Raw genomic sequence first — 25,211 nt, 5'->3', positions numbered from 1 at the left:
GGCAGTAGTGGGCTGAGGACATGAACCTTGGGATGCTCCGCCTGGAATCTTCCGTCTCAGTTCCTGTCACCTGTGCGCCCTCAGCACCTGCCTCCTTCCCAGCCTTCCAGTTCCTGCTGTAAGCGGCAGATTGAGAGGGAGGGACACCTGCAGGGTCGGGGAGAAAGCCCGGATCAGGCCTGCAGGGGCTCAGGGCAGTGGTGGCCTCATGTCAGGGCCGGGTTCCTGGCACATCCATGACACACAAGCCATCTTTGCAACTCACTTTTATTGTTTCTTTATAAACTTCCTCTCCCATGGAGGAATATATTGTTATAGTCATTAGCTTATCTCTTTTTTTAAAAAACTCTATGCTAACAGCAATGGAGCCAAGAGGAGGAAAAACATAAGCTACAATAGAAAGGCACTTAGAACCTGTTAAAATACTGACATCCTGGAATGTGCAACAACAAACCAATGACAACCACAAAAAGTACACCGGCCCTGCCGAGCCTGGTCCGTCACCGAGTCGCATGCTGAGCTCGTCGGCCTTCCAGTGCCCTGTTCCTCCGCTCTGCTCAAGTCGCAAACCCATGACCCAACCAGGGACTTAAGGCCTGGGGCCCTCACAGGGGTGGGGGGTGCTCAGGGCCTGGGTGGGGCCCGAAGAAAAGAGACCAGCTCCTTCCTACCTTGCTCATAGCCCCTTCGAGGGGCAGAGCCAGTGCGGCTGGGCCCCGTCGGCTGGAGTCCGAAGCCCAGTGGCAAGGTGGGCCGGGTCAGGGTGACCCCTCTGGGACAGAAGGGCAGTCTGGGAGAGGGTGGGGTCAGCAGAGCTGCCAGAGGACCTGCAGGGCCACTAAGGACCCCAAGGCTGTCCGGGCAGCTGCCTCGTTCTACAGATGGGGAGGTGGAAGGGCCTGGCCACTCAGAGGCCTGGTGACAGGGCAGGCCTAGAAGCCAGAACTCCCAGCTGCCAGGCAGGAGAGGGAGCAGGGAGAGGCCCCAGATGGGGGGCGCATGGCTGCGTCCATCCCCCAGGACGTTCTGGGATGGGACTGGGGCACAAGGCCCTCCAGCACCACCCTTAAGTGGTTCTGGCCCCTGCCAGGGTCCCTCTGAGTGGCACAGAACCTGGGGGGGCCCACTGGGTGTTGGGGGTGGGGAAGTGCCTCTGAGAAAGCGGCCCAGCAGGGAAAAGCCAGAGAAGGCAATGTGTCATGGGTCCAGCACCCTCCTCCAGCCACCGCTTCCCTCAAGGCCTTCAGTCCACAGCCTCCAGAAAGCTCCCAACACAGCAATGACTGGGAGCCCCTCTCCTGCATGCTGTCGCTTGGAGCCACCAGACCAGGAGCTGTGTCCCAGCCTGTGGTCAGTCGTCCTCAGCCAGCCTCCCCTTCCTGGTACAGGACCAAGGACCCGAAGGCCTCTTCAGGGGGCGCCGCCCAGGCCAGGCCCAGGCCCAGTGCGGGTAGAAGGAAGACGGGGCACTGGGCCTGGCCCCACATGCTCCCTGAGCCAGGGCCCAGGCCACTCAGTATCCTGGCACCACAGCTGGCCTGGTACCTCCCCTTGCCAGCTCAGGGGCCCTCAGACCTGCTTCCCACGCTCCCAGGGTGCCCCAAAAGGTAGAGGGAGGAGCCGCGGGGTGCAGGGGTAGTGGCCAGCTAGCCCGTCTGGTACTGTGGGCCTGGCCTGGGGTGAGGAGGGCGGCTGCGGAGCGGGCCTCCTTCTAACTAGTGGGAGGCGCCTTGTCCTGGGGGAGCGTGCTTCTACCTGGGGCTTTGCAGGGGCCTGCATCTGTCTTGCTTTCCCTCTGGAGGCAGGGTCAGAGGGAAAGGGGTCCAAGGAGCCCCCAGGGCAGGGGCTGGGTGAGCCTAGGAGGGAAGGGCAAGCCTCTGGTCCCTGGGGGCTCCTCTCAGGAAGGGGGAGCCTGGTGCCAGCAGGGAGGGCAGATGCCACCCACCCACCCCCTCTGCTGGGAGAGGGCGACTTGCCCTGGGTGGTCACCAAGTGAGGGAGGTGCCAGGGTGGGAGAGGGAGACGGGAGGAGGTCGAGCAGGGGAAAGCCTCTCAGAAGCTGAGGGCCAGGTGGTGGGGGACAGACAGGAGCGAGGCTTCAGCACCCAGGAGCACAGCTCTCCCTGCGTGACAGGCCAGGTCCCCCCACCCGGGGGCTGGGAGGCCAGGTCCCCACCCGGGGGCTGGGAGGCCAGCCATGAATGACCTAGCACCATCCTTGCTCCCGGCGGGCTGGGCTGGGGCTGCCCGGGCAGTAGGACATTATTGCTATTTCACAGAAGAGTTTCCGTTCGTCGGGGGCAGTGCCGGGAGCTGCCAGCGGGGCCACCACAGCTGTCCGCGGGGTGGGCTCAGTTCACCACAGCCGGTTTGAGCAGCACCGAGCCCGGCGGGATGACCACCCAGCCAGGGGCCAACGCCTCTGGGCTGCTGGCGGCTGAGTTGACGCCCGTGGACAGGTCCAGCACGGTGCCTGGCAGCAAGGGGAGTCCATCAGGGCTTGGCCGGGAGCAGCTGCTCTCCGTCCTTTCAAGGGGCGTCTTGCGGCCCTCCATGCCCAGGGCCCTGGTGGGCACCGACCCACGCCCCTTCTCCCCCTCGGCCTTGCCACCAGTGGCGCCAGCGAGGAGGGAGACCACAGGCAAGCCCAGTCCGCCAGCCCCAAAGGGCGAGGGCAGCAGCGGGTTCTTGGCCAGATTGAGAGGCAGGACAGGGCCTGGCAGCCCAGGGCCCATGCCCCCCCCACCCCCACTGCCCCCACCATTGCCACAGGCCAGGGCACTGAGGTCGAGGGGGCCGGGGGCCAGGGGTAGGGGCAGGCCGGGCAGGCCAGGGCCTCCAAAGAGGGCAGCTGGGTTGGGGATGATGATCTGGGCCCCACTGACATAGGGGCCGCCGTCGGGGGCGGGCAGTGGCGGCTTAGGGGGTGGGCGCAGCTGCAGGAGCTCTTGCTGCTCGTGGGACACGAAGTGGCCGTGGGCCTTGATGTGCTTGCGCAGTGAGCTGGGGTCCGTGTAGCGCTTGTGGCAGCCAGGCATCTTGCAGTAGTAGGGCTTGTCCACGTAGTGGGTGCGCGTGTGCTTAAAGCGGTCACTGGAGTTGGAATAGCGCTTGTTGCAGCCCTCGTAGGGGCAGACGTAGGGCTTCTCACCTGCAGGGTGGTGCAGTGCAGTGCCGCCGTGAGGGGTCTCTCCCCTTTCTGGGTCTCACCCCATGCACTCAACATTCTCCCAGGCCAAGCACTCCCTGGGAGCACAGACGCCCCAATTCTGGGGGCAGGGGGCATCCCCGGCACATGGCATGAGATCTGCCCCCAGGCAGGGCACAGAGGCTGAAAACCCAGCCTGGTTGACTCCAGCTCTGCCTGGCCTCGCCCTGCACCCTCTGCTACAGAGGGTGTGCCTTTCAGCAGCAGAACATGGCCTTGGAGGCCGGGCTCGGTGGCTCACGCCTGTAATTTCAGCACTTTGGGAGGCCAAGGCAGGCAGATCACTTGAGGCCAGGAGTTCCAGGCCAGCAGGGCCAACGTGGTGAGACCCCATCTCTACTAAAAATAAGAAAACTAGCTGGGTGTGGTGGTGGGTGCCTGTAATCCCAGCTACCTCGGAGGCTGAGGCAGGAGCATCACTTGAACCTGGGAGGCGGAGGTTGCAGTGAGCCGAGATCATGCCACTGCACTCCAGCCTGGGTGACAGAGTGAGTCTGTCTCAAGAAAAAAAAAGAAACCATGGCCTTGGAGATTACATCCTGGCACAAGGCGCCCAGCGTGGGCCTGGCCACAGGGAGTGTTGCCTGGGCGCCACTGCCCTCATTCAACAAATGGCTGAAGGTTCACCAGGCATCTTCTGCTGCCCTGGCCACAGCAGGGGGCCACATGTAGTGACTGACCTCCTGATACATGGCTCTCCACCTGGAGATGCGCTGCCAGGGTGAAATAAACACCAGGAAAAAACATACACATCAGCCCCTTGAGGCTTTGTCAGGAAATGAAGAACTTCAATATCTCACCGATTTGTTTTTAATATTGAATTGATAACACGTTGGATGTACCGGGGTCAACGAACCATATTACAATTAATTTCACCCATTTCTTTTTGCTGTTTTTTTATGCAGCGATTAGGAAATGTAAAATTATGTCTGTGGCTCCGACAGCCAGAGCTGTCCTCCTATGGGCCTGGGCTGTAGCGAGGAGTGAAGCTGACCTGGCCTCTGTGATCACAGAGGTGGCATTAGTCAGATGATACCCATGGGACCCAGGAAATGGCATTGGTGCTCCAAGAGCAGGTTCTGGGTGGGGGTCTGACCCTCAGGGGATGCTTCCCCCAGCGAACTGCATTGGAAAAGGGACCCCTGGGCGATGAGATCAACCCTTATCTCTGAGGCCTGGGATTTACTTACAGTCCCCTCCCCCTGGGGATCTGCCCAGCCGGTCTCAGCTGAGCTCCCCCTTCATGGGCCAAGCTGCCCGGCCCCGGCCTCTTACCTGTGTGCGACCGGTTGTGGATCTTCAGGTTCTCCAGGCGGGAGAAGCTCTTGCTGCAGGTCGGACAGCGGTGCGGCTTCTCGTTGGTGTGTGTGCGGATGTGGATGAGCATCTTGTACCTGCTCCAGGGAGGGCAGGGGGCATGGCTCAGCTCACTGGAGACCCCAGTCCTCCCTCTACCCCTCTCTCCCCCGCCTCACCTGGCGTTGAAACCTCGGCCATGGCGGGCGCAGCCCTCCCAGTGGCAGCAGTACCCCGCGTCCTTCTCGGGCTTGACATGGTAGTCGTTGACATGGTCCACCAGGTCTTGCAGAAGCTCAAAGAGCTGGTTACACTGCGGAGGATGGGAAGTGTTCTGAGCCCATGCGGGGTGACCTGCCCCAGACTTCACGCTGCTTTTCCTGGCCCCCACTCACCTTGGCCCAGCGACACACCAGCTGCTTGGGCAGGGGCAGGTCTGGCGAGAGGCACTTGTCCTTGGGAGGCGTAAGGAAGGAGGAGGCAGGCAGGTGCAGGGTCCCCCCGGAGCCGAGGGGCAGGAAGAACTGGAAGGAGCTGGGGACACCATCCAAATAGCGCAGTGGCTGGAAGTCCTGGGGTGCGAGGGGAGGGCTAGTCAAGGTCCTGCTGGCCCAGAGCCCCCCGTCCCATCTGTAGTGGACTGAATGGTGTCCCCAAACAGAGACATTCAGGTCCTCTTCTCCCCAGCCTCTACCTGTGCATGCGGCCTTATTCGGAACTAGGGTCTTTGCAGATGTGATCAAGTTAACATGAGGTTACACTAGATTAGGGTGGGCCCGACATCCAGTGACTGGTGTCTTTTTTTAATTTTTATTTTCTTAATTAAAAAAATACATAGCCAGGTGCAGTGGCTCACGCCTGTAATCCCAGCACTTTGGGAGGCTGAGGTGGGCAGATCATTTGAGGTCAGGAGTTCAAGATCAGCCTGGCCAATATGGTGAAACCCCATCTCTCTAAAAATACAAAAATTAGCCAGGCGTGATGGCACATGCCCGTAATCTCAGCTATTTGGGAGGCTGAGGCAGGAGAATTGCTTGAACCTGGGAGGCAGAGGTTGCAGTGAGCCGAGATCATGCCACTGCACTGCAGCCTGGATGACAGAGCTAGACCCTGTTTAAAAAAAAAAAAAGGCCGGGCACAGTGGCTCACACCTGTAATCCCAGCACTTTGGGAGGCCAAGATGGGCGGATCACTTGAGGTCAGGAGTTCAAGACCAGCCTGACCAACATGGTGAAACCCCGTCTCTACTGAAAATACAAAATTAGCCAGGTGTGGTGATGTGTACCTGTAGTCCCAGCTTGGGAGGCTGAAGCAGGAGAATCACTTGAACCCGGGAGGCGGAGGTTGCAGTGAGCTGAGATCCGGGCCACTGCACTCCAGCCTGGGCAATGGAGCAAGACTCTGTCTCAAAAAAATAAATAAATAAATAAATAGAGATGGGCTCTTGCTATGTTGCCCAGGCTAGTTTTGAACTCCTGGGCTCAAGCGATCTTCCCACTTTGGCCTCCTAAAGTGCTGGGGTTACAGGTGTGAGCCACCGTGCCCGGCCATGACTGGTGTCTTTATAAGAGAAACCAGAGAGAGATTCGGACACAGAGGGACAAAGACCGTGTGAAGACAGGGCAGAGCCTGGAGTGAAGCAGCTACCAGGCCCGAGTGCCAGGCATTGCCAGAAGCCGCCAGAAGGCAGGAGAGAGGCAGGGAAGGTTCTCCCCTGGAACCTTCCAGGTAGACTCCAGCCTCCAGAATTATGAGGGGTAACACGTCTGTTGTTTTAAACCACTCAGTGTTGGGGTACTTTATCATGGCAACCCCAGGAAACCAGTCCACCCCTCTCTCCGGAACTCTCACCCCTCCTTACCGAGGCACTGGGCACTGGAGGCAGGTCCCCGTTGCCCTGGCGCTCGGGGGACAGCGAGCTGCTGCCATTGGGGGAATCCAGCCCAGATGGTGGTGACAAGCTGAGATCCACAAGAGGGGCTGCTGAAAAGCGTCCCTCCACCTTCTCAGGGAACTTGGAGTTCAGCAGGAAGCCTAAGGGAGAGGCACAGTTCAGGGTGTGCTGGAGCGCAGAGTCCCGGTGGGCCAGGTCCTGCCTCCGAACCCCCACTGTGACCTTGGGAGCAGACACCAGCCATGCCCCCAGACCACACGAATCTGAGGAGCAGCCTGTGGAGCTGACAGGTGTGTGACACCACCCACACCTCTGAGCTTTACCAGCCGCCAGAGCTTGGCCCCCGTGAGCCGGGAGGGGGAAGTGCCCACTTTGCAGACGGGAATGGTCTGTCTGACACGCAGGGTTAATAACAGAACAGGACTTGAACCCAGGGTCCCTGGGTCCCTGTCAGATGGGCAGGTAGGAACCTTTCCAGCTTTTCCCAGGCCCCTTCCTGCCTCAGTGCTCCCTTCTGTAAAGTGGCAGGTTCGGGCTGGGCTGCTCCCATAGCCTTCCCCTTTGGACAAGTGGTGAATCTGGTTTTCCGGTGAATCTGCTCTGGGAGGCAGGGCAGAAGTGGGGCACACCACTCTGGGCCCAAGCACCGGGAATCCCTGAGAGGCACCTCCTGGGCTCAGACCCAGCCTCTACTGCCCGGGTTGGCCAGCGGCACCACCCCACAGCCCAGGGTGCAGGTCCTGGGACTGCTGCCACTCCTTCTGAATGTCTGGTTGCCTGACCAGCTCTGTTCCAGATCTGCCCAGAGGCCTCAGTTTGCATCGTGTGCCAGCCACGTGAGCTGGGCATTGCAGCTCCCACCTCCCTCCAGACACACACTGCTGGGCGGATGGAAGGACAAGCGTGTGGGCTTCCCGTGAACCGGAAGCCGAGAGGGGCTGTAGCTACATGCTGGTGGACACACTTGGCCATTCTCCCTGTCACCATGACAGGATCAGGGCTGAGTCCCCCTGCCCTGCCCAGGGCCAGTACCTGAGGGCGGGGAGCCTGGAGAGCCAGGTGTGGGGCTGTCATCCACCAGGCCCAGCTCCCTGTGCAGAGCACGGGGCCGGACCACACCCAGCGTCCTCTCCCGCTTCTCTCTTGCCGCCCGGAGCTTGGTGATACTCAGCTTCAGGTCGAGCGGCTCGTCCAGGGAGTGCATGGTGAGGGGGCTGGAGTTGGAGGTGGCAGCAGGCAGTGGGCTCCCAGCTGGTCTTCACGCAGGAATCTGGGGAAGGACAGGAGCTGTGCTGTGGCACTGAGACCCCAGGCTTCTCCTCGGGCTGTACTCATGACAGCCTAACAGGAGCAGGAGCAGGGGGCAGTGTGAGGTTGTCTCCTGGGTGGGGAGACCCTCCGAGCGACCTGGCCGGCAGCTATCATGGGGGGAGAGCCAACAGCCTCCTCAGAGATTCTGCATCTACTTCCCATGAGTCTCTTGGGGAAGACAAAGCTCATGTTCTCCATTTTGCCATGAAACTGAATTTTATTTATTTGCTGACAGGGTCTTGCTCTGTCACTCAGGCTGGAGTGCAGGTGGCACAATCATAGCTCACTGCAGCCTCGACCTCCTAGGCTCAAGCGATCCTCCCACCTCAGCCTCCCTGCTAGCTGGGACTACAGGCAGGCACCACTCCTGGCTAATTAAAAAAAAAAAAATTTTTTTTTGTAGAGATGCGGTCTCTCCATGTTGCCCAAACTGATCTTGAACTCCTGGCCTCAAGCGATCCTCCTGCCTTGGCCTCCCAAAACTCTGGGATTACATGCCTGAGCCACCACACTTGGTGAAACTGAGTCTTTTAGAGGCATCACCTCACATCACAGAGCTCAGAAGTGGAAGAACTATCAGATTTGCCAAGACCAGCTCGGTCGGGAGACTCTAATCCAGCGGTGCTAGAGGAATTAAAGACATATAGCGGTGTGGGGTGGGAAATCAGGGGTCTCACAGCCTTCAGAGCTGAGGGCCTCTAACAGAGATTTACCCACGTATTTATTGACAGCAAGCCAGTGATAAGCATAGTTTCTACAGATTATAGACTAACTGAAAGTATTCCTTATGGGAAATAAAGGGATGGGTCTGGCTAGTTATCTGCAGCAGAAGTGTGTCCTTAAGGCACAGATCGCTTATGCTATTGTTTGTGGTTTAAGAACGCCTTTGGCTGGGCATAGTAGCTCACGCCTGTAATCCCAGCACTTTGGGAGGCCGAGGTGGGGAGATCACGAGGTCAGGAGATAGAGACCATCCTGGCTAACACGGTGAAACCCCATCTCTACTAAATAACAAAAAAAAAAATTAGCCAGGTGTGGTGGCGGGCGCCTGTAGTCCCAGCTACTCGGGAGGCTGAGGCAGAAGAATGGCGTGAACCCGGGAGGCAGAGCTTGCAGTGAGCCGAGATGGCACCACTGCACTCCAGGCTGGGCGACTGAGCAAAACTCCGTCTCAAAAAACAAACAAACAAAACAAACACTTTTAAGCGGTTTTTCCGCCCTGGGTGGGCCAGGTGTTCCTTGCCGTCATTCTGGTAAACCCACAACCTTCCAGCGAGGGCGTCATGGCCATCATGAACATGTCACAGTGCTGCAGAGATTTTATTTATGGCCAGTTTTGGGGCCAGTTTACAGCCAGATTTTGGGGGGCCTGTTCCCAACAAGATTCAAGGCCTGAAGCCAGATCTCCCAGGAACTGGCTAGCCGAGTCCTAACAGCCATTTCTGACAGAGCAGGAGCCATGCTCCGGACTCCCGCCCTGTTTGACCCCAAAGATCTAGAACCAGGCCGGGGGCAAGGAGCATCCTCTGAAATGGCCAGCAGGCCACCACGCTCACCTCCAAGGAACTCGCACCAGGCAAACGGAGGAAGTGGGCACAGCCAGGGGCCCCACCTCCCTCCCTGCAGAGGCCTAGAGGAGAGGCATCGCAAGCCAGGGAGCCCCAGGGCGCTGGGCCGCCACCAGGGGGCAGCTGGGGATTGTGGCCTGGCCCGGCCAGCTGGAACAGGGCTGGTGGTGTTGACCAGCTCTATCTGGGGGTTAACATATAAATATGTAGAAATTATTTTTTACTGGAGATGATATTCTTTTAGTATAACTTCCCATGCTGTAATTTTCATCATTTTTCTTAGAATTTCTCACTGGTTTAATTTTCGTTTTCTTTTTGGAAATGGAGTCTCTCAGTCACCCAGGCTGGAGTGCAGTGGCGCGATCTGGGCTCACTTCAACCTCTGCCTCCCGAGTTCAAGCGATTCTCCTGCCTCAGCCTCCCAAGTAGCTGGGACTACAGGCATACACCATCACACCCAGCTAATTTTTCTATTTTTAGTAGCGACAGGGTTTCACCATGTTGGCCAGGCTGGTCTCAAACTCCTGACCTCAGGTGATCTGCCCGCCTTGGCCTCCCGAAGTGCTGGGATTACAGGTGTGAGCCACCTCACCCCACCTGGTGTAATTTTCCTCACATGCAAATGATCTAACAGTATCCACCGACCCAAGAACAGGGTCAACACTTCATTCTAAACCCAAACTTCACATTCAGAGCAGCAATCTTTTCCTACGCGGTTAAACACGACATTTCCTTGTGTTTGTTCGTTGGGATTATTACATCTTGAAAATCTAACTGCCGCACAATCACACTGTGAAATCCCGTCTTTCGCGGTATTGGGGTCTTTACTCAATACCAAAGGGCGGCCATGGTGGACATAACTACTACATGGTGAAATACTTTGGATATGCCCCCATGTGTTTCCCTGGGGGCTAGCATGTCCTGTGAGTGGGGAGAGCTGCCCAGATGCTGTCCACAGGGCAGGACAGGAAGGCAGCTCCCACGTGCTCCCCTTCTGCCCTGACTCTCCAAGCAAGTAGGACATAAAACGGTCCCCCCTTCACTGGAGATCCTCTGCTTCTAGGGACACATCCCAAGACCCCACCCCAACATGGCTAACACGGGGGTCTCAGCACAGGGAGGCTGCCCACCTCTCCCAAGGCTGCAGCATCAGAGCCAGGGCAGCTGCGCTAGGCCGTGGGACCTAGGTCTGCGACTCGCCCCTGTTGGGGCTGTCAGATTGTTTGAATTTACCTCCCAGGCCATGCATGGGCCAGGGGCTCCCAGAGATGCGGTGGGGTAGGCACCACACCCCCGCTAGCAGGGGGGTGGGTGACAGTGATGGATGGACCAGGGTCCCCTCCACCGTTTCTCTGGCTGGACAGGGAGTTGCCCTCTGCCTGAACCCCTGCCAGTTCCATCTGTCTATCTGTGTGTCTAATGTCCTGCTACCTGTTTATTTTTAGACACAGGCGCAGTCCAGCCTCCCCGAAGCTCCTCTGTGCTGGGAGCCTGGACGGGGAGGAAGGAAGTAAATATTTATGCTGATGAAGAATTCAGGAGCCAGGAAGGGCTGGTGGCCTGGTCCCTTGGCTGGCCTGGGGCCACAGGCCTCCCCACAGCCTCTGTCCTCACCCCCACCCTCACCCTTCCGGAGAAGGGGACCACAAGGGCAGGATGGTTTGGGAACTGGGAATTCCAGCTGACGGGGACACTCACTGGCAGCGCTGCCCAAGCAACATCCTTTGGCACCTGCCCCACTGCCTTCCCAGTACAGATGGGGACTCGGGGGAGCCAGGGGCCCTGAGTCACCTTGTTCTTAGGGCCTGCAGGGGACACTTCCCCAGGAGGAGCCCGTCTCCCCAGGTGGGGCCAGCCACATGGCCCAAAGCCAGAGGGAGGACTCCAATGACCCCCCTTCATCAGCAGGCCCAGTCCCCAGGGGCACCCCCACACACTTCCTGCCACTGGGTCCTGCCAGGGAGGCAGGGGTTCATTCCAATGCAGGCCAGAGCCCGGCACAGGGCCTGCATCCCTGCCCCCGGGAAAGGAAGGAGCTGCCCCCAGCCCTACACCTCCCAGCACCCCCGTTCCAGACCCTCCCCACCCAGAGTTTTTCCTCCTATGGAGGCCCCACCCCAGAGGGGAGACGGTCAGTGACCCTGCTTCAGTTCTGACCTTGGCCAGCCTTAAAGCCTCCCCTTCCACCCCCGCCCCGACCGGCAGCAGCCAGTTCTGGGCTCTGCTCTGTGCTTTGTTCCCGGCTGGGTGAAGGGGGCAGGCGAGAGCCAGGTTCCTGCTCTCCTGAAAGCCTCGGAGGCCCAGAGCGGGGAGCAGCGGGCCTGCAACCTGGGAACCCTGAGTGAGTGCCCATGAGCGGGTGGCCGTGGCTCTCCCCAGCGTGAGGCCGACAGCCTGGCTCTGGACAAGCTCAGCCGGAGGGCCGGGTGCTAATTACTGCGGGGTCCCGAGGGCAGGAGCCGGCTCTCGGTCAGGTGGGGGCACCCCGTGGATGCTCCCCGGGCGCAGCGCAAGGCCCGCCGGCCCCACGCCCCTCTGCGCCTCATGGTAGAGCCTTCCGTGCCTCAGTTTCCCCCCTGGTGGGAAGGCGAGGCGTGGAGGGTGCACAGAGCCCAGGGCCGCGTCTCTCGAGCACCCAGCCCGGGATGCGCCCAGGGCAGCGTCCCCACACGCAAGGGCCCGGGGGTTGGGGCGAGGGCTGGGGGTGTCGGTGGGGGGTGGGGGCCGCCGCCGTGGTCGCGGAACCGGCCGCTGCGCGGCTCCTCCAGCTGCAAAAGGAACTAATTAGAGCGGGGTGAGCGGGAGGAAGCGGCTGCGGTGAGGGAGGAAGCGCGCGGGGGCGGCCGCGGGGACCACCGGGGCGGCGGGGGCTTCGGGGGACCGCGCCCGGCCCTTCCCACCCCCCCCAAGGGCGGGGGGTGGGGGTCACCCGGAGAGTGGGCTGGGCGGGCCCCCCGCCACTCCGGTCGAGACAATGGCTGCTATTGTGTGCCCGCCCGCAGCCCGAGCAGACGGCCCCCAGCTGCAGCGCTGACTGAGCCACCCGGCCCCCCCGCCCGCAGTCCCCGGCCAGGCCAGGTAGCCAAGGATCCCGCCCCGGCAGGCGGGGCCGGCCACTGCCCCCACCCTCCCTACCGGAAGGCAGGGGGCGACCCAGCACACTCAGGGAAACTAAGGCCCGGAAAAGACAGTCTTTTCCAGGGACCCTTGGCCTGGGGTGGGTCATACCCCAGAGGGGGTAAAGGACGGTTAGGTACTGACCACGTGTCAGGCCCATCTGTCCATGGATTCACTGAGCCCTCTACAACCCTGCCTGGCAGTAGCTGCTGTCATTTTCCCGGTCTCACAGATGGGGAAACTGAGGCTTGAGATCACTAGGCTAATAGGGAGCTGGCTGGAGTCCTGCTCTGAATAAAGCTCCTTCTAGGCCAGGCACGGTGGCTGACGCCTGTAAACCCAGCACATTGGGAGGCCGAGGCAGGAGAATCCCTTGAGTGCAGGAGTTCTACACAAGCCTGGGCAACGTGGAAAAATCCCATTTGAAATACAAAAATCAGCCGGTGGCCAGGCGCGGTGGCTCATGCCTGTAATCCCAGCACTTTGGGAGGCCAGGGGCGGATCACTTGAGGTCAGGAGTTCCAGACCAGCCTGGCCAACACGGCAAAACCCTGTCTCTACTAAAAATACAAAAATTAGCCCGGCGTGGTGGCAGGTGTCTGTAATTCCAGCTACCCGGGAGGCTGAGGCAGGAGAATCGCTTGAACCAGGGAGACGGAAGTTGCAGTGAGCTGAGATTGCACCACTGCACTCCAGTGGGGTGGGACCTGTGGTCCCAGCTACTCGGGAGGCTGAGGTGGGAGGATCGCCTGAGCCTGGGGAGTTTGAGGCTGCAGTAAGCCGAGATCACACCACTGCACTCCAGCCTGTCTCAAAAAACAACAAAAAAAGCTCCTCCTTTCCTGCTTGGGGGAGGGTGGCTGGCGGGCCCTGAGCCTGTGGAGGTGCAGGGTGCACTGGGGGGCTGTGTGCACCCACCCTGAGAACCACTTGGTCTCTGCAGAAGGAAGCGGGTCCTCTGTAAGATAGGGCTGCATCCCTGCACCGCTTCCAGCAGCATGGGGTCAAGTGAGTGACCAGCGTGGCAGTGTTGTCAGGGGCAATGTGAGGAACACCCCTTGCCTTGGAGTGTCCTGCGAGTGCGCTTTCGGTCAGCAGTGGCCATTTAGCTGAGGACTTGGGGACAAGGCCTCAAGATGCATCTCTCAGAAGTCTATGTGGTCATCTTTGTTTTTTTTTGGTATGGAGTCTCACTCTGTCACCCAGGCTGGAGTGCAGTGGCGCCATCTCAGGTCACTGCAAGCTCCACCTCCAGGTTCACGGCATTCTCCTGCCTCAGCCTCCCGAGTAGCTGAGACTACAGGTACCCGCCACCACGCCAGGCTAATTTTTTTTTTTTGTATTTTTTCAGTAGAGACAGGGTTTCACCGTGTTAGCCAGGATGGTCTCGATCTCCTGACCTCGTGATCCGCCCACCTGGGCCTCCCAAAGTGCTGGGATTACAGGCGTGAGCCCCCAAGTCTGGCCTTTTTTTTTTTTTTTTTTTTTTAAAGAGGCAGTCTTGCTCTGTCTCCCAGGCTGGAGTGCAGTGGTGTGATCATAGCTAACTGCAGCCTAGGCTCAAGAGATCCTCCTGCCTCAGCCTGTAGAGTGGCTAGGACCACAGGTGCACCACCACCACACCCAGCTAATTTTTAAATTTTTTATTTTGCAGAGATGGGGGTCTCACTGTGTCATCCAGGCTGGTCTCGAACTCCTGGACTCAAGCCATCCTCCTGTCTCTGCCTCCCAAAGTGCTAGGATTACCGGCAGGAGCCACCATGCCCAGCCCATGGTCTTCTAATTGAACAGAAAGAGGAAGTGAGTCCCTGGTCACTCCTGAACCAGTCAGCGAAGCCCTGGTCTGTGGGTGTCCCTGAGTCTATTACTGGAACCATCACTTCAGCACTCTGGTCTTACAGATGGGGAAACTGAGGGCTGAAGGGGGAGGCATCCAGCCCAGGCTGCACAAGTAGGTGGCAAACCCACAACCGGAAGCCACGGGCAAACAGCATGAGGACAGTACCCACAGCCAGGTGCGGACAGGCATGCCTCTCCTGTGAAGGCAGGTGCTGTTTCATCCCCATTTTACGGATGCAAAAACTGAGGCTCAGGGGAGTGAAGTGACCCATCCAAGGTCACACAGCTTGTCCGTGGCAGAGCTGGGTTTCAACCCCAGGTAAGTCCAGAAGCCATGTTCACTATTGGCCCTTCCTATGTCAGGGCCTCAGGCTTGGTACCCCCTCCACGCCCAGGGACTTGTGGGGCTAGGAGGGACAGCAGAGCAGGCAGTGGGTGGGCGCTGGAGGGGCTGGCTGGGGTGGGGGGCCCACCAGGAGGCTTGGAGAGCCGAGGGCAGATCTGCTGCCAAAGCAAACGGCCCCACAGCCCCGAATTCCTGGGAACCAGCTGCGGCTCGCTGCTCTGGCCAAGAGCTCCACCCTCCTTGGCCGCCCAGCAGCAGGGGCTGGAGGGCAGGGGCAGGGCCTGCTGGGGGCCCCAGGCAGGAGGCCTCGTCCTCTCAGGGCCCCCCTTCCTGACCAGACAGCAGAACCGGGCTCAAAACCTGGGGACCCACCTGGCTCTGCTGCTCCCTCTGCGTGTCTCTTCAGTCTGAGCCACATCCCCCTCATCCCAAATGGGATTATACAGGACCCCCATGTTGGGTTTCAGGGAGAAACCAATGCAGTGCTGCACATCCAATCACTATTGAGTGCTTCTCATTTGTCCGTAACGTTCAGCACGGAGAACAGCGCCTGGCACATAGTAGGTGCTTAATAAAACGTGCTGAATGAATCGTCGCCAGTGTGCATGAGTCCACAGCCTTTGGCCCGTCTACCGCTGTGAGGGCAGCTGAGTGGGGACTGGCCATCCCCTCTATGCCACTGCAGTCTCACCCTGAACCAGGAGAACCTGGGCTCTGCCGCCTGCCAGCCAGCGTGCACCCTAAACAAGCCTATGCCCCTCAAAGAACCTCAGGCCTCTTCGATCCTGAGGAGTGACCACAGCTGGCCCTAACCACCTTCCAGAGCCCAACTGCTTCAAAGAAAGAGCACTAGAAGGCCCCGGAGAGGCCTGATCAACCCTGGAAGGAGCTGGCCGCAGAGAGGCCTCCTCCCAGGACTGGGGAGGGAGGAGCTTATCCTGAGGCCTGGCCCAGCAGATCCCAGGAGAGGGGCCAGGGCAGGCGGTACTTCCTGGAAGAGTGGGGGGTTCACCGTCCCTGGGAACCTTTGGCTCAGTAGGCAGCCCCTCCCCCTCCCAAGACGGGGCACTCAGCCAGCACCCCCAGACCTTTTGGGAGGGCAGACCCCCCTGGGTGGGAACACAAGGGGCCCCAGGTGACCCAGCCAGGGCTGACCTCTGCTCTCTGCCATGGGGTCCTCCGGAAAGCACCTGAAGATGGGACGTGCCAGGGATCTTTTTTCTGTGTGTTCACAGAGTGTGCCCCAGGGCCAGGCTGCCTGGTTACAGCCCCCTGTGCCACCCCTGGCTGTGGGAACTCAGAAGGGCCCTGCTGTCTCTGAGCCTTGGTTTCCTTGGAGGTAACAGACACCACGGCAATGGTCCCTGGGACTCAGGGCATCCTGCAAGGGAGGGCCTTGTCCCCATGCCTGCCATAAAGAAGGTGCCAGCTACTGGTAACCCAGAGGATTCTTGTTTCTGGCCCCAGGCTGGAGGTGCCCTGCACAGCAAGCTGGGCCTGCCAAGGTCACCCAGATAATTCAGGCAGAGCTGAAGCTGGAAGACGGGCCGGAGGGCTTCCCTGCCCCGCACCAGCCCAGGCTTCCTAGTAGATGCCCCACCAGATGCAATTCCTTCTCCAACGCCAGCAGGGAGGGTGACACCGGGCTCCGGGAGCCCCGGCACACACACGCACACTCACACAGATGGCCATGGCAGTCCAGCTGCAGGGCCGGCCTGGCACAGAGGCCTCCCCATCCTGGCGGCTCCGGGCCCCTGCTGCAGCAGCCTCCACCCCCCGCTGCCTGCCCGCTGCTGCACCTTTGCACAACTATGTCTGGTATTTTCCTGTCTGCCCAGCTTTGGAGGGGTGCTTGGAGCTATGAGCACCGCCTGCACCTGGGTCCCAGCCAGAGGAAAGCCCGCCCCGCAGCCCCCACACCTGCCCACCCACCTGGGTTGGGAGGGGAGGGGACCAGAGCACTGGGCCCTGCCACCCAAATCCCTGGGAGGGGCTGGCACCAGGGAGCGAGACAGGGATGCACGCCCAGCAAGGCTGGGGCACAGACAGCCCAGGCCCTGCCAGGCAGCACTGCCATTCTCGGCAGACCCAGCCAGAGCTATCTGAGGCCAGCAAAGGGAAGGGCCACTGTAGCACAGGACGTGAGCAGGCACCCACAGCACCCCCGGATGTACAGACACCTGTGCACAAATGTGGCACACACAGGACATGACAGTAACCCCTTGCCCCAGTGTCGGGGCCAGGACTCAGGAGCCTTGGCTTCTTGGGGAGAGCAGGGATGAGGCCCGGTCCCCAGAGGAAAGGAAACACCGCGCCTCCCAAGCCACGCCTGGCTGCAGGCAGATCCCACAAGGAGCTCCTAAGTCCTGGGGGGTCGGGGGCATGCCCGTGGCCCACGCCTCCCCTGCCCAGGGCCAGGTACCAGGTCCACTGGGAACGGCACCCGCCAACTCTGAGAGCAGGAGTGGGTAAGGCGGGCGGTGGACCTTGGCCTGCCCTCCTGCCTCGGTTCTCCAACCACGCATTCATGCATTCCAACACCAGGCCCTGCTAGATCGAACCGGACCTTGAGGGTGCCCCGACCAAGGTGGGGTGGGAGAAACAGTGTCGGCGCGGCTGCTCCTGCAGGGAGTCGGGCACAGATCCGAGTCAGCCTCATGGACATGGAGTGAAGAGCCTTGGGGTGCTGGGAGCCCTGCGGGCCGGCGCCCGGTCAGCGTGCCTGCTGCACACGGTCCATCACCCTGATGACCCTGCGAACGGATGCCATTTTCCCCATTTTCCACGTGGGGAAACCTGCCACTGTCACAGAGCCAGCAAGGGGCACAGCTGGGTTCGCCTGCAGGCCCCAAAGCCCAATGCCGCAGAGGACCAGAGGCATGGCCCGGCCGATCTGCAGTGACCCTGCCAGTCATGCAGTAGAGGAGGAGGCAGGAGAGAAAGTGGCCCCTCAGAGAGGCTGGGACAGAACCTAGAGGGCACTGGGGAGCCACAGAGGGCTCTACACAGAAGAGTGCCACCTGCTTTCTCAGCCCAGAGCCTCCTGCCCCAGGCTCTCTCCTTTGGCACCCCCTTCCTCAGGATCCCCTGCCCCCTGGGAACCTGATGCTCCCAGGTGCCAGCTCCTCCCTCACCACCAAGCCCCCCTGTTCTCCTCCAGCCACCATCTCCTTCTGTCCCCTCCTCCACCAAGTGCTCCCAGGTTCACCCTCCCCAACCTCGGTCTCTGGAGCTGCACACGGGCTGTGGGTCCAGGTACCCGAGGGCCTGCTGGGCAAAGACTTGCCTCTGTCCACCCCCGCTGGAGGCAGGCTGTCCCGGGTCCAAGTCCTTGCCAATGCATCACTGAAGCCACAATGTCACCTGTGCACAGTATGGTGTACACAGCCCCGACCTTCAGCCCCAGGCCTCCCCCTGGCCCTGGCATCCAGAGCCTCCTTCCAAGAAGAGAGCCTGGGAGTGGGCCGGGATACGTCTGGGACACCGGGCAGCTCCAAACCCGCTGTGGCTACTGAAGAGAACGCCTCACCAGCAGACCCCTGCCCCAGTTCCCACAGCCCCTGGCACGGAGCCCACCCCTTCCACCAGAGTGAACTGGGCAGTGGGGCAGGGAACCCAGAATGAGAAAACTAGGCCTGGGTTTCCCCATCCATAGGAAGGGGCCTGCTGAGAGGACAACCGAAGCTCCAACAACCCCAGCCACTCACCTTACGTGGCACGGTGGCACCTGCCCTTCACATATCCCAACACCTGGCACGCCGCGAATGAGACCATCTCATTCATGTATTCATTCACTCGACAGACATTCTCGCCCTTACCCCCAGGTGAGGAGCGGAGGGGTAGGTATGGGGGGGTTCATGCCCAAAGGCGAATGTGACTTGCCCAAGGTCAAGGCTAGAAGCAGGGGCTGGTCTCCTGACATAGATGCCTCTTTGTCCCTGTTCCAGGCAAGGGACCCAGGAACAGAGCTGGACAAGGGTGGGGTGGCCCCTAGGAACCGCCCTGGCCAGCTGGGATGGCAGGAAGGGCCCAGTTCCCCCCCAGCTCCATCTCCTGCCACGCCCACCCAGCCCTGGCCCCCAGCCCCAGACAGCTGGGCAAGAGCAGGCCCAGCAGGGCACCGCACACACGGGACTCCAGCCCATGCCCTCCTCCTCAGCCACCCGCCCCTCTCTGCTTGCCTACTCTGGAAGAAAGCAAGTCCAGAAGCCGGGGACAGCCTCCAAAGCCATCGAGGTCCTTTTCCTTCCAAAGGGGAACACCCAATGACAGGATCTGCCAGGCCTGGTGGCTCCAGGCCCTCGGGGCCCAGCGTCCCTAGAACCAAGCAGGGTGACCACTAGGTGCTCCTGGGGGTGCTGGGGGAGGCCGGGGCTGGCAGGGAGACGAGCACCAGCACAGGGTTGGGGGGACTTCAGAATAGGGAGGACAATGGAGGCCCCTACAGCCTTGCAGGAAGGGGACATCCCAGCTCAGAGTCAGTCTGCCTGGAAGTTGGGGTGGGGAATGGGGGCTCTGGATGAAGGCGGGAGTGGCCCAGGGGAGAACTGGTCCAGGCAGGCCGGGACTTGCTAGACAGCCCCAGGCAGACGACGCAGGAAGGGGAGAGGCTTCTTCCAGACACATCGGCCCCCGTCATGCCCTTGCAGTGGACATGGGGGCAGGAGTGGAGATGGGGGGATTCCCAGGCTGAACCGACATTTCAGGGGTCAGGGCCAGACAGCCCGACTCCAGTTCCCTTCTGTTCTTCTCTGATTGGGAGTGACCTCGGGCCAAACCCTCAAATGTCTCAGAGCCTCAGTTTCCCCCCACCAGCCTCCGACGACCTCTTGACTCCCAGGGTCCCAGCAAGGCTGCCCTGGGAGCGTGCTGCGCCAGCGGTGGGGACCCTCCATGTGACGGGCAGGACTATTTTCCGGAGGCTCCCGGCCGGGGGCTGACTCAGTCCGCTCAGCGGTCTCCTGGGGCCTCTGCTGGCTTCCCACCCGCCCTTGGCCATGACTGGAGGAAGGGGCCAGGGCTGGGTCTCCGTCCCTTCCCCAGCAGCCATCTGCCAAGGCTGGAGTCCGTGTGCACGCACATGTGACGCTCACAGGCCAGCCCCTCCCTGCGGTGGGCACTACCTGGCCTCTCAAGCACCGAAGACAAAGGGCACGAGGAGCCCAAGTCACCCATCCCCCAGCCATCGAACTGGAAGAGTCTCAGCCCCCACCCACCCCCCAGCAGGGGCCGCTGGAGCAGATGGGAAGCCCCCACCCCTCAGCTGGAATCACTTCCCATCTCCATGCCCCCCAGGCCCACTTAGCCTGGCCACCAGCTAACCAGAATACTCCAGCCCATCTGGGGGAGCAGGGGAGTGGAAGGCGAGTACCCGGCCTCTGTGCCTGCCTAGCCTCACCCAGGGGCTAAGCCAGAGCCAGGAGAGAAACCTGGGTCTCCTCCAGGCTGTGCCCTGCAGACCCCGCCAGCATCACCACCGTGATCCCTCTTCAGTCCTTGGGATCAAAGCAGTGCCCCCCACCCTGGCCCCCCAGCAGAGTACTAGAGGTGCTTCTTGGAAGCGCAGAGTCCCCGCCCCCAGCCACGCCTGACTTAGAATTCACCGGGTGGGGCGGAGGCGGCCACCTCAGAAACCACTGAGAGGCAGATGTGTCCCAGGAGACTCGCTAGGCTGTGGTCCCCACACCCAGGGCTGGCAGCAGACTGGGGCAGGATGCGCGTTCCCAGAGATGTGAACCCGCAGATACACATCGGGGCCTCAACCCATCTCTGTGGACCCTTTCACAGCCCCTGGGAAGGGAGGCAACTTAGGCAGAGGGTGGAGAGCATCTTTCGGCTGGTCCCAGAGATCCCCTAGCCAGCAGGGAGAGGGTCTCTTACTGCTCAATACACAGCCCCGCCAAGCCGGGGATGCCCCCTACCCCTGAGAAGGGCATTTATCTGGGTGAGGGGAAGACCACCCAGGACCTTCCGGGGTTCCCCTGTGGCCTCAGTCACCTGCTGTGAAATAAAGTAACAATTATAGCCCTGAAGAGAGGAAGGGATTCAAGGGACACTTTTCTCTGCAGCCACCCCCGCCCCAATTCCACCCAGCACAGGGCCTCTCCCATGGAATCAATTTCCTCCTTAGGTGCCAGAGCCTCCTGGGCCTCCCCTTAGAGGCAGGAACATTCGGAGGCAGCCTCTGGGGCTGGGGGGCAGGCCAGGCGACCCCCAAAACTGCCTCCCCAGGAGCCCCCCCCCCGATGCCCCACAAGAGCTCCACATCTGGTCCCCCAGTCACAGCTGTCGCCACCCTCCCTCATCCAGAGATTGCCCCAAACCCTGGCCGGCACTGGCCCTCACCCCCTGGTCCAAGTGGGGAATTCAGATTCCAGGCGAGTGGAGCGGGTGGCTAGAAATACACATGGGAAATTGTTGCCGGGAAAACACATTCTTCCTCCTATACGGCTGCCCAGACCCTGAGAGGATTAGGTGGTGAGAAGACACTCCCACCGCCCGGGGCCAAGGCCAGGCCGGGAAGGAGGGTGGAGGGGAGAGTGGGGGCCTTGGAAATGGGGTCCAGGCCTCCCTCCAGGCCCCGAGAAGGGGCCCTGGGAGACCTTTGTCTTCCCTCTGGCCTGTTCACTCTCAGCCCTCTACTTGTCCTCCCTGCAAGGGGAGTTCAGGCGGGGGAAGAAATCGCTGTGGCTACCCAGTCGCAGCTGGGTTTCTCAGAAACAAAAGCTTTGGGGGGACGCGGTTCACACGATTGTTTGCAATGAGGTTTTGGGATGTCTATGGCATCCAGTTATTCATCCCGGCTCCACCCTCGGATAATTGAGAGTTGGCTTTTGTTGGATTTACACCCTCTCTCCTCCCCCTGACCCCGCTCCATCCAGGCTTCTCATGGACTCTGGAAGCTCACCTGGTCTGACCCCTTGGTTTCATAGACAAGGCCGGGAGAGGGGAGGAGCCTGACCCAAGGACCACTGGAAGTTGGTGGTAGAGCCAAGACTTGAACTCAGGGCAGGAGACTCCCAGGCCAGGGGCTTTCCCCGGTCACCCTCCAGGCTGTGACTGGGCTCCAGCCAATCCCCAGAAGCCACTGACCCCAAAAGCAGCGGTGCCTGGAAGTGGGGTGACTCACTGTCTGGCTTCCCAGGGCACCCCCTCCCCATTGGTGAGGGAGGGACTGGCAGGTGTCCCTGTGTAGAGAGCCAGGAGCAAGGAGAGAACTCCCCAGGGGGCCTGGGCCAGGGTCACTCAGGGGCCAAAGAGCCCCAGCTGGAGGGATTTAACACCAAAGGTCAAAGGTCACAGACAGGGAAGGGCGGGCAGGCACAGGGGGTCAGGGGGGTCAGCGCTAATGGCAGCTCCGGAAAGGAGGGGGAGGAGAAAAGGCTAAGCAAAACAGGGTTGCTTCCAAGGGGTCCGCACACCCCCCAAAACACCATCCCAAGTCCCTGGCACTGTCTCCTGCTTGGCTGGCTGCAGACAGGGCCAAGTTGAGCTGGAGGTGGGCGGTAAAATGGGCCAGGCTGGAGCTTGGCAAAGGGTGTCTCGGGAGGGGCCTCCCAGGTGCAGCTAGGAGGCCCAGCCTGGGCTCTGGGGAGAAGGAGAAGCAGAGGGGGAGGTCCGAGGTCACCCGGGAGGGGTGTGTGGGCTGGGTCTGGACAGCTGTGGCACTGTGGCACCAGAATGGGGCTTGGGGAGGGGTGACCCAAGGGGCCAGTTTCCCCTCCCCTGAGCCTGGGGGCTGGAAGGCCCTCCGAAGCACAGTGTCTCTAGGCTTCCTCCCCAGCCGCAGGCTGGCCCCACCTTCCCTTCAGGGTGCCAGGACACGCAGGATGGCGGCCTACTATCCAGGGTGCCAGCCTCCGAGAACCATGGCCCAGGCCCTTTCCACGGCCCAGACCAAGCCCAGGCCTTGGCCAGGTCCCCAGCCGGCCTGGCTGCCCCCTCAGTGTCAAGAGTTCCCTCCAGAGCCAAGATCCTGGGCTGTGATGGCTGGGGTCCCAGGGCCCCTCCCAGCATCCCTTCCAGCTTCCCAGGCCCCAGGGCAGGGCTGGGCAACTCCTTGAAACCATTGCTTCCCGGCCACCCTCTGGCCAGGCTGGGCGGGCCCTCCTGGACAGGCAGACAGGCTGCACGCTGCCCTGCTGTGGCCCGAGTACCCTGCTGGGCAGGGCAGCATGCCAAGGCCTCCAGGTGCCAGCCTGGATTCCAGCCCCATCCCAGGGGGCCAGCGGGGAAGCTGTGCGTGCTTCTCCTCCCTCGGGATGCACCTGCCTCGCCCCCTCCTCCACCCGCTCCAGACCCGCCCTCCGGCGAGTATAAACCCCCCTGCCATCTCCTCCCTGCCAGGCCCCTCGCCTGCGTCCACCCGGACCGCAGGGGAGTAACAAGTGCCGGACTTGTCCCAAACTCCCAGTCCTGACCCCCCAGGGACGCGCCTTCCCGAGGTCCAAAGAAGGACCCAGGCTTGCGAGGGGCAGCAGGAGGGAGCCTTTCCCGGCCAAGGGAGGAGGCACCTTCCAAAGCCCTTCCTAGAAGCAGCCCCGGCGCGGCCCAGAGGAGGGGCGGCTGCCCCGGACAACTTCATGCCCAGGCTCCGGGTGTCCCCCTCTCACCTCGCCGCACGCCCCCCACCGCGGCCGCCCAACTTCCCAGCTGAAGTTTGCGCCGGCCCCGGGCCCGGGCGCTGCTCGGCCCGGCCTCCAGACGGAGGGAGGGAAGGAGGGAGAAGAAAGACCGAGAGCTCGAGGGACCCGGCCGGGGAGCCGGCGAGGGAGGGAGCGCGCGAGCCAGCTAGCGAGCGAACGCGGGGGCCTCGGCGAGGGCTCACAATGGCCCGGGGCGCGGACGCGAGCGGGGGAGGCGACCCTCGGGTCCCGCAGCCCCGGCGCGACAGGCGCGCCCCCACCCCCGCCCCGGCCCGGTCCCCACGGCGCGACGCCCGGGGGGCTTCCTACCTCAGCGGCGGGGGAGGTCGGGATCCGGGCTGCGGGCTCCGGCGGTCGGGGGGCGCTGGGAGCCGAGCGGGGGAGGGGCCGGGGCGGGCGGGGGCCGGGGCGCGAGGCTCACGGGGCGCGGGCTCCCCTGGCACGGCCGCCCGGCGCCCGGCCGCTCCGCCACATCTGCAGCTCGGGCAGGGAAGGTGGCCGCGGCGGCCGGGCCGTGCGGGGATGTCTTAGAGGGAGGGAGGGCGGGCGGGCGGGAGGAGGGAGGAGGGAGGCGGCGGGAGGAGGGAGGAGGGAGGCGGCGGGAGGAGGGCCCGGCTGCCGCGGAGGAGGGCGAGGAGGAGGGGCGCGGGGGGCGGCCTCCACCCCTCCCCTCGCTCGCTCGCTCCCGCCCTCCCAGCAAAACCCCTCTCACCGCTGCGGCCCCAGGCCCGGGGCGCCAGCTGCCAGGCGGGGCGTGCGCGTCAGGGGAGGGGGCGGCGGGAGCCGTCGCTGGGCCGAGGGAGGGGGAAGGGAGGGCGGCGCGGCCGCGGGGAGCGGGCACCGGGAGGGAGGGGTGGGGGAGGGAAGGGGGGCGCCGAGCCGCGCGCGTCCTCCTCGGCCCCATCCTCACGCCACCCCCCCGCGGCCCCGCCCCCGGCCCGAGGGCAGCGCTAGGACACGGCCGGGAGGCGGCCTGGGAGGGGGACGGGGGAGCCCGAGACGTCCCGCCCTCGGGGAAGCCCAGGGAGGGGGCCGGGCGCGCGGGCCCAGAGGAAAAGCCCCGCAGACCTGGAAGATGGAGGAGGTCGCGGCGGCGGAGCGGGCGGGGACCCCTCGCCTCCTCCCGCGGGGTCACCTTGGCCAGGCCCCCCTGCGGCCCCGGGCGGCCGGGAAGGCGGCAGGAATGCCTCTCTGCGGGCCCTGATTTCTCCGCCCAGCCCAGTTCCAGGAACGCTCAGGCAGCGCCCGGCGGGCAGAGGTCCCGGATCCTGATGCCGGGCGGCGCAAACCAGGGTTCGGGGCCCGGCGCAACCCCTCACGCTGGTCAGACGGCGGGCGACTCCCTGCCGTACCCTCGGTCTCAGTTTCCCTCAAGGTAGAATAACGACGAGGCCCGATGCCGAGAAGTCCGGGCTTCCGTTTGGTTCGTAGCTTGGTCCCGGCATTTGGGACCACCTGCGTCCACTAGCCCGAGCGCCGCGGGAGGTCTAGATCCCTCCTGGACATCAGCACCCTGCGCGGCGCCCGCGGCCAGGGCAGAGAGTGCAGTGAGCGGATACACGCGAGGGAGAAGCCCCGCACCCGGCCCAGCTGTTTTCTGCCTCGTGTTGAACCACAGACTCGCGTTCTTGAGTGTGTTTTGTTTGGGCTAATCCTGTGCCCCCCGCCCTGTTATCTTCTTCCTGCTCTGCTGTATGCTGGCAAATCGTAGTTCAAAAAAACAGCCCTCCTGCTGTTGGACACCCCCTCTTCCCAGCGCAGTTGGCCTTGAGGAGCCTAGGAGACGAAAAAGGCATCCCAGAATCAGCATCCCCTAGAGGTGAGGCATCTGACGCTGGTTTTAAGTCTGTCTTCATTCGTGCATTTGATGCTGCGATCCCCGCCAGAGCCCGAAGTACGTGGCTCTTGATCACAAGGCATCCATGGCAGGCACAAGGCTTGGCACATAGGTGCTTATGGGCTGGTGCCCAGATGGACACATAGTAGG

General features: G+C 62.0%; 1 protein-coding gene across 1 annotated transcript; it reads right to left on the bottom strand.

Moving 5' to 3' along the window:
• Positions 1-251: 251 nt before the first annotated feature.
• On the bottom strand, positions 252-23,760 carry GLIS2 (GLIS family zinc finger 2). Its single transcript, XM_024233139.3, has 7 exons — positions 23,534-23,760; positions 7,431-7,668; positions 6,366-6,538; positions 4,900-5,076; positions 4,684-4,817; positions 4,484-4,602; positions 252-3,151 (listed from the first exon to the last, which is right to left on the bottom strand). Exons 2-7 carry the CDS (start codon positions 7,600-7,602, stop codon positions 2,352-2,354), a joined length of 1,575 nt encoding a protein of 524 aa, XP_024088907.1. The 5' UTR covers positions 7,603-7,668; positions 23,534-23,760; the 3' UTR covers positions 252-2,351.
• Between the last annotated feature and the right edge of the window lie 1,451 nt (positions 23,761-25,211).

Source organism: Pongo abelii, chromosome 18 (genome assembly GCF_028885655.2).
Source record: "Pongo abelii isolate AG06213 chromosome 18, NHGRI_mPonAbe1-v2.0_pri, whole genome shotgun sequence".
NCBI lineage: Eukaryota > Metazoa > Chordata > Mammalia > Primates > Hominidae > Pongo > Pongo abelii.
This window is presented reverse-complemented; position numbering and strand designations above follow the sequence as displayed.

Excerpts from the sequence above, each read along its gene's own strand:
- GLIS2 (XM_024233139.3), bottom strand. The coding sequence starts at position 7,602 with ATGCACTCCCTGGACGAGCCGCTCGACCTGAAGCTGAGTATCACCAAG. Across the intron at positions 5,077-6,365 it reads CTCCAGTGCCCAGTGCCTCG|GACTTCCAGCCACTGCGCTA; the intron begins GTAAGGAGGGGT and ends CTCGCACCCCAG. Across the intron at positions 3,152-4,483 it reads CCACAACCGGTCGCACACAG|GTGAGAAGCCCTACGTCTGC; the intron begins GTAAGAGGCCGG and ends ACCACCCTGCAG.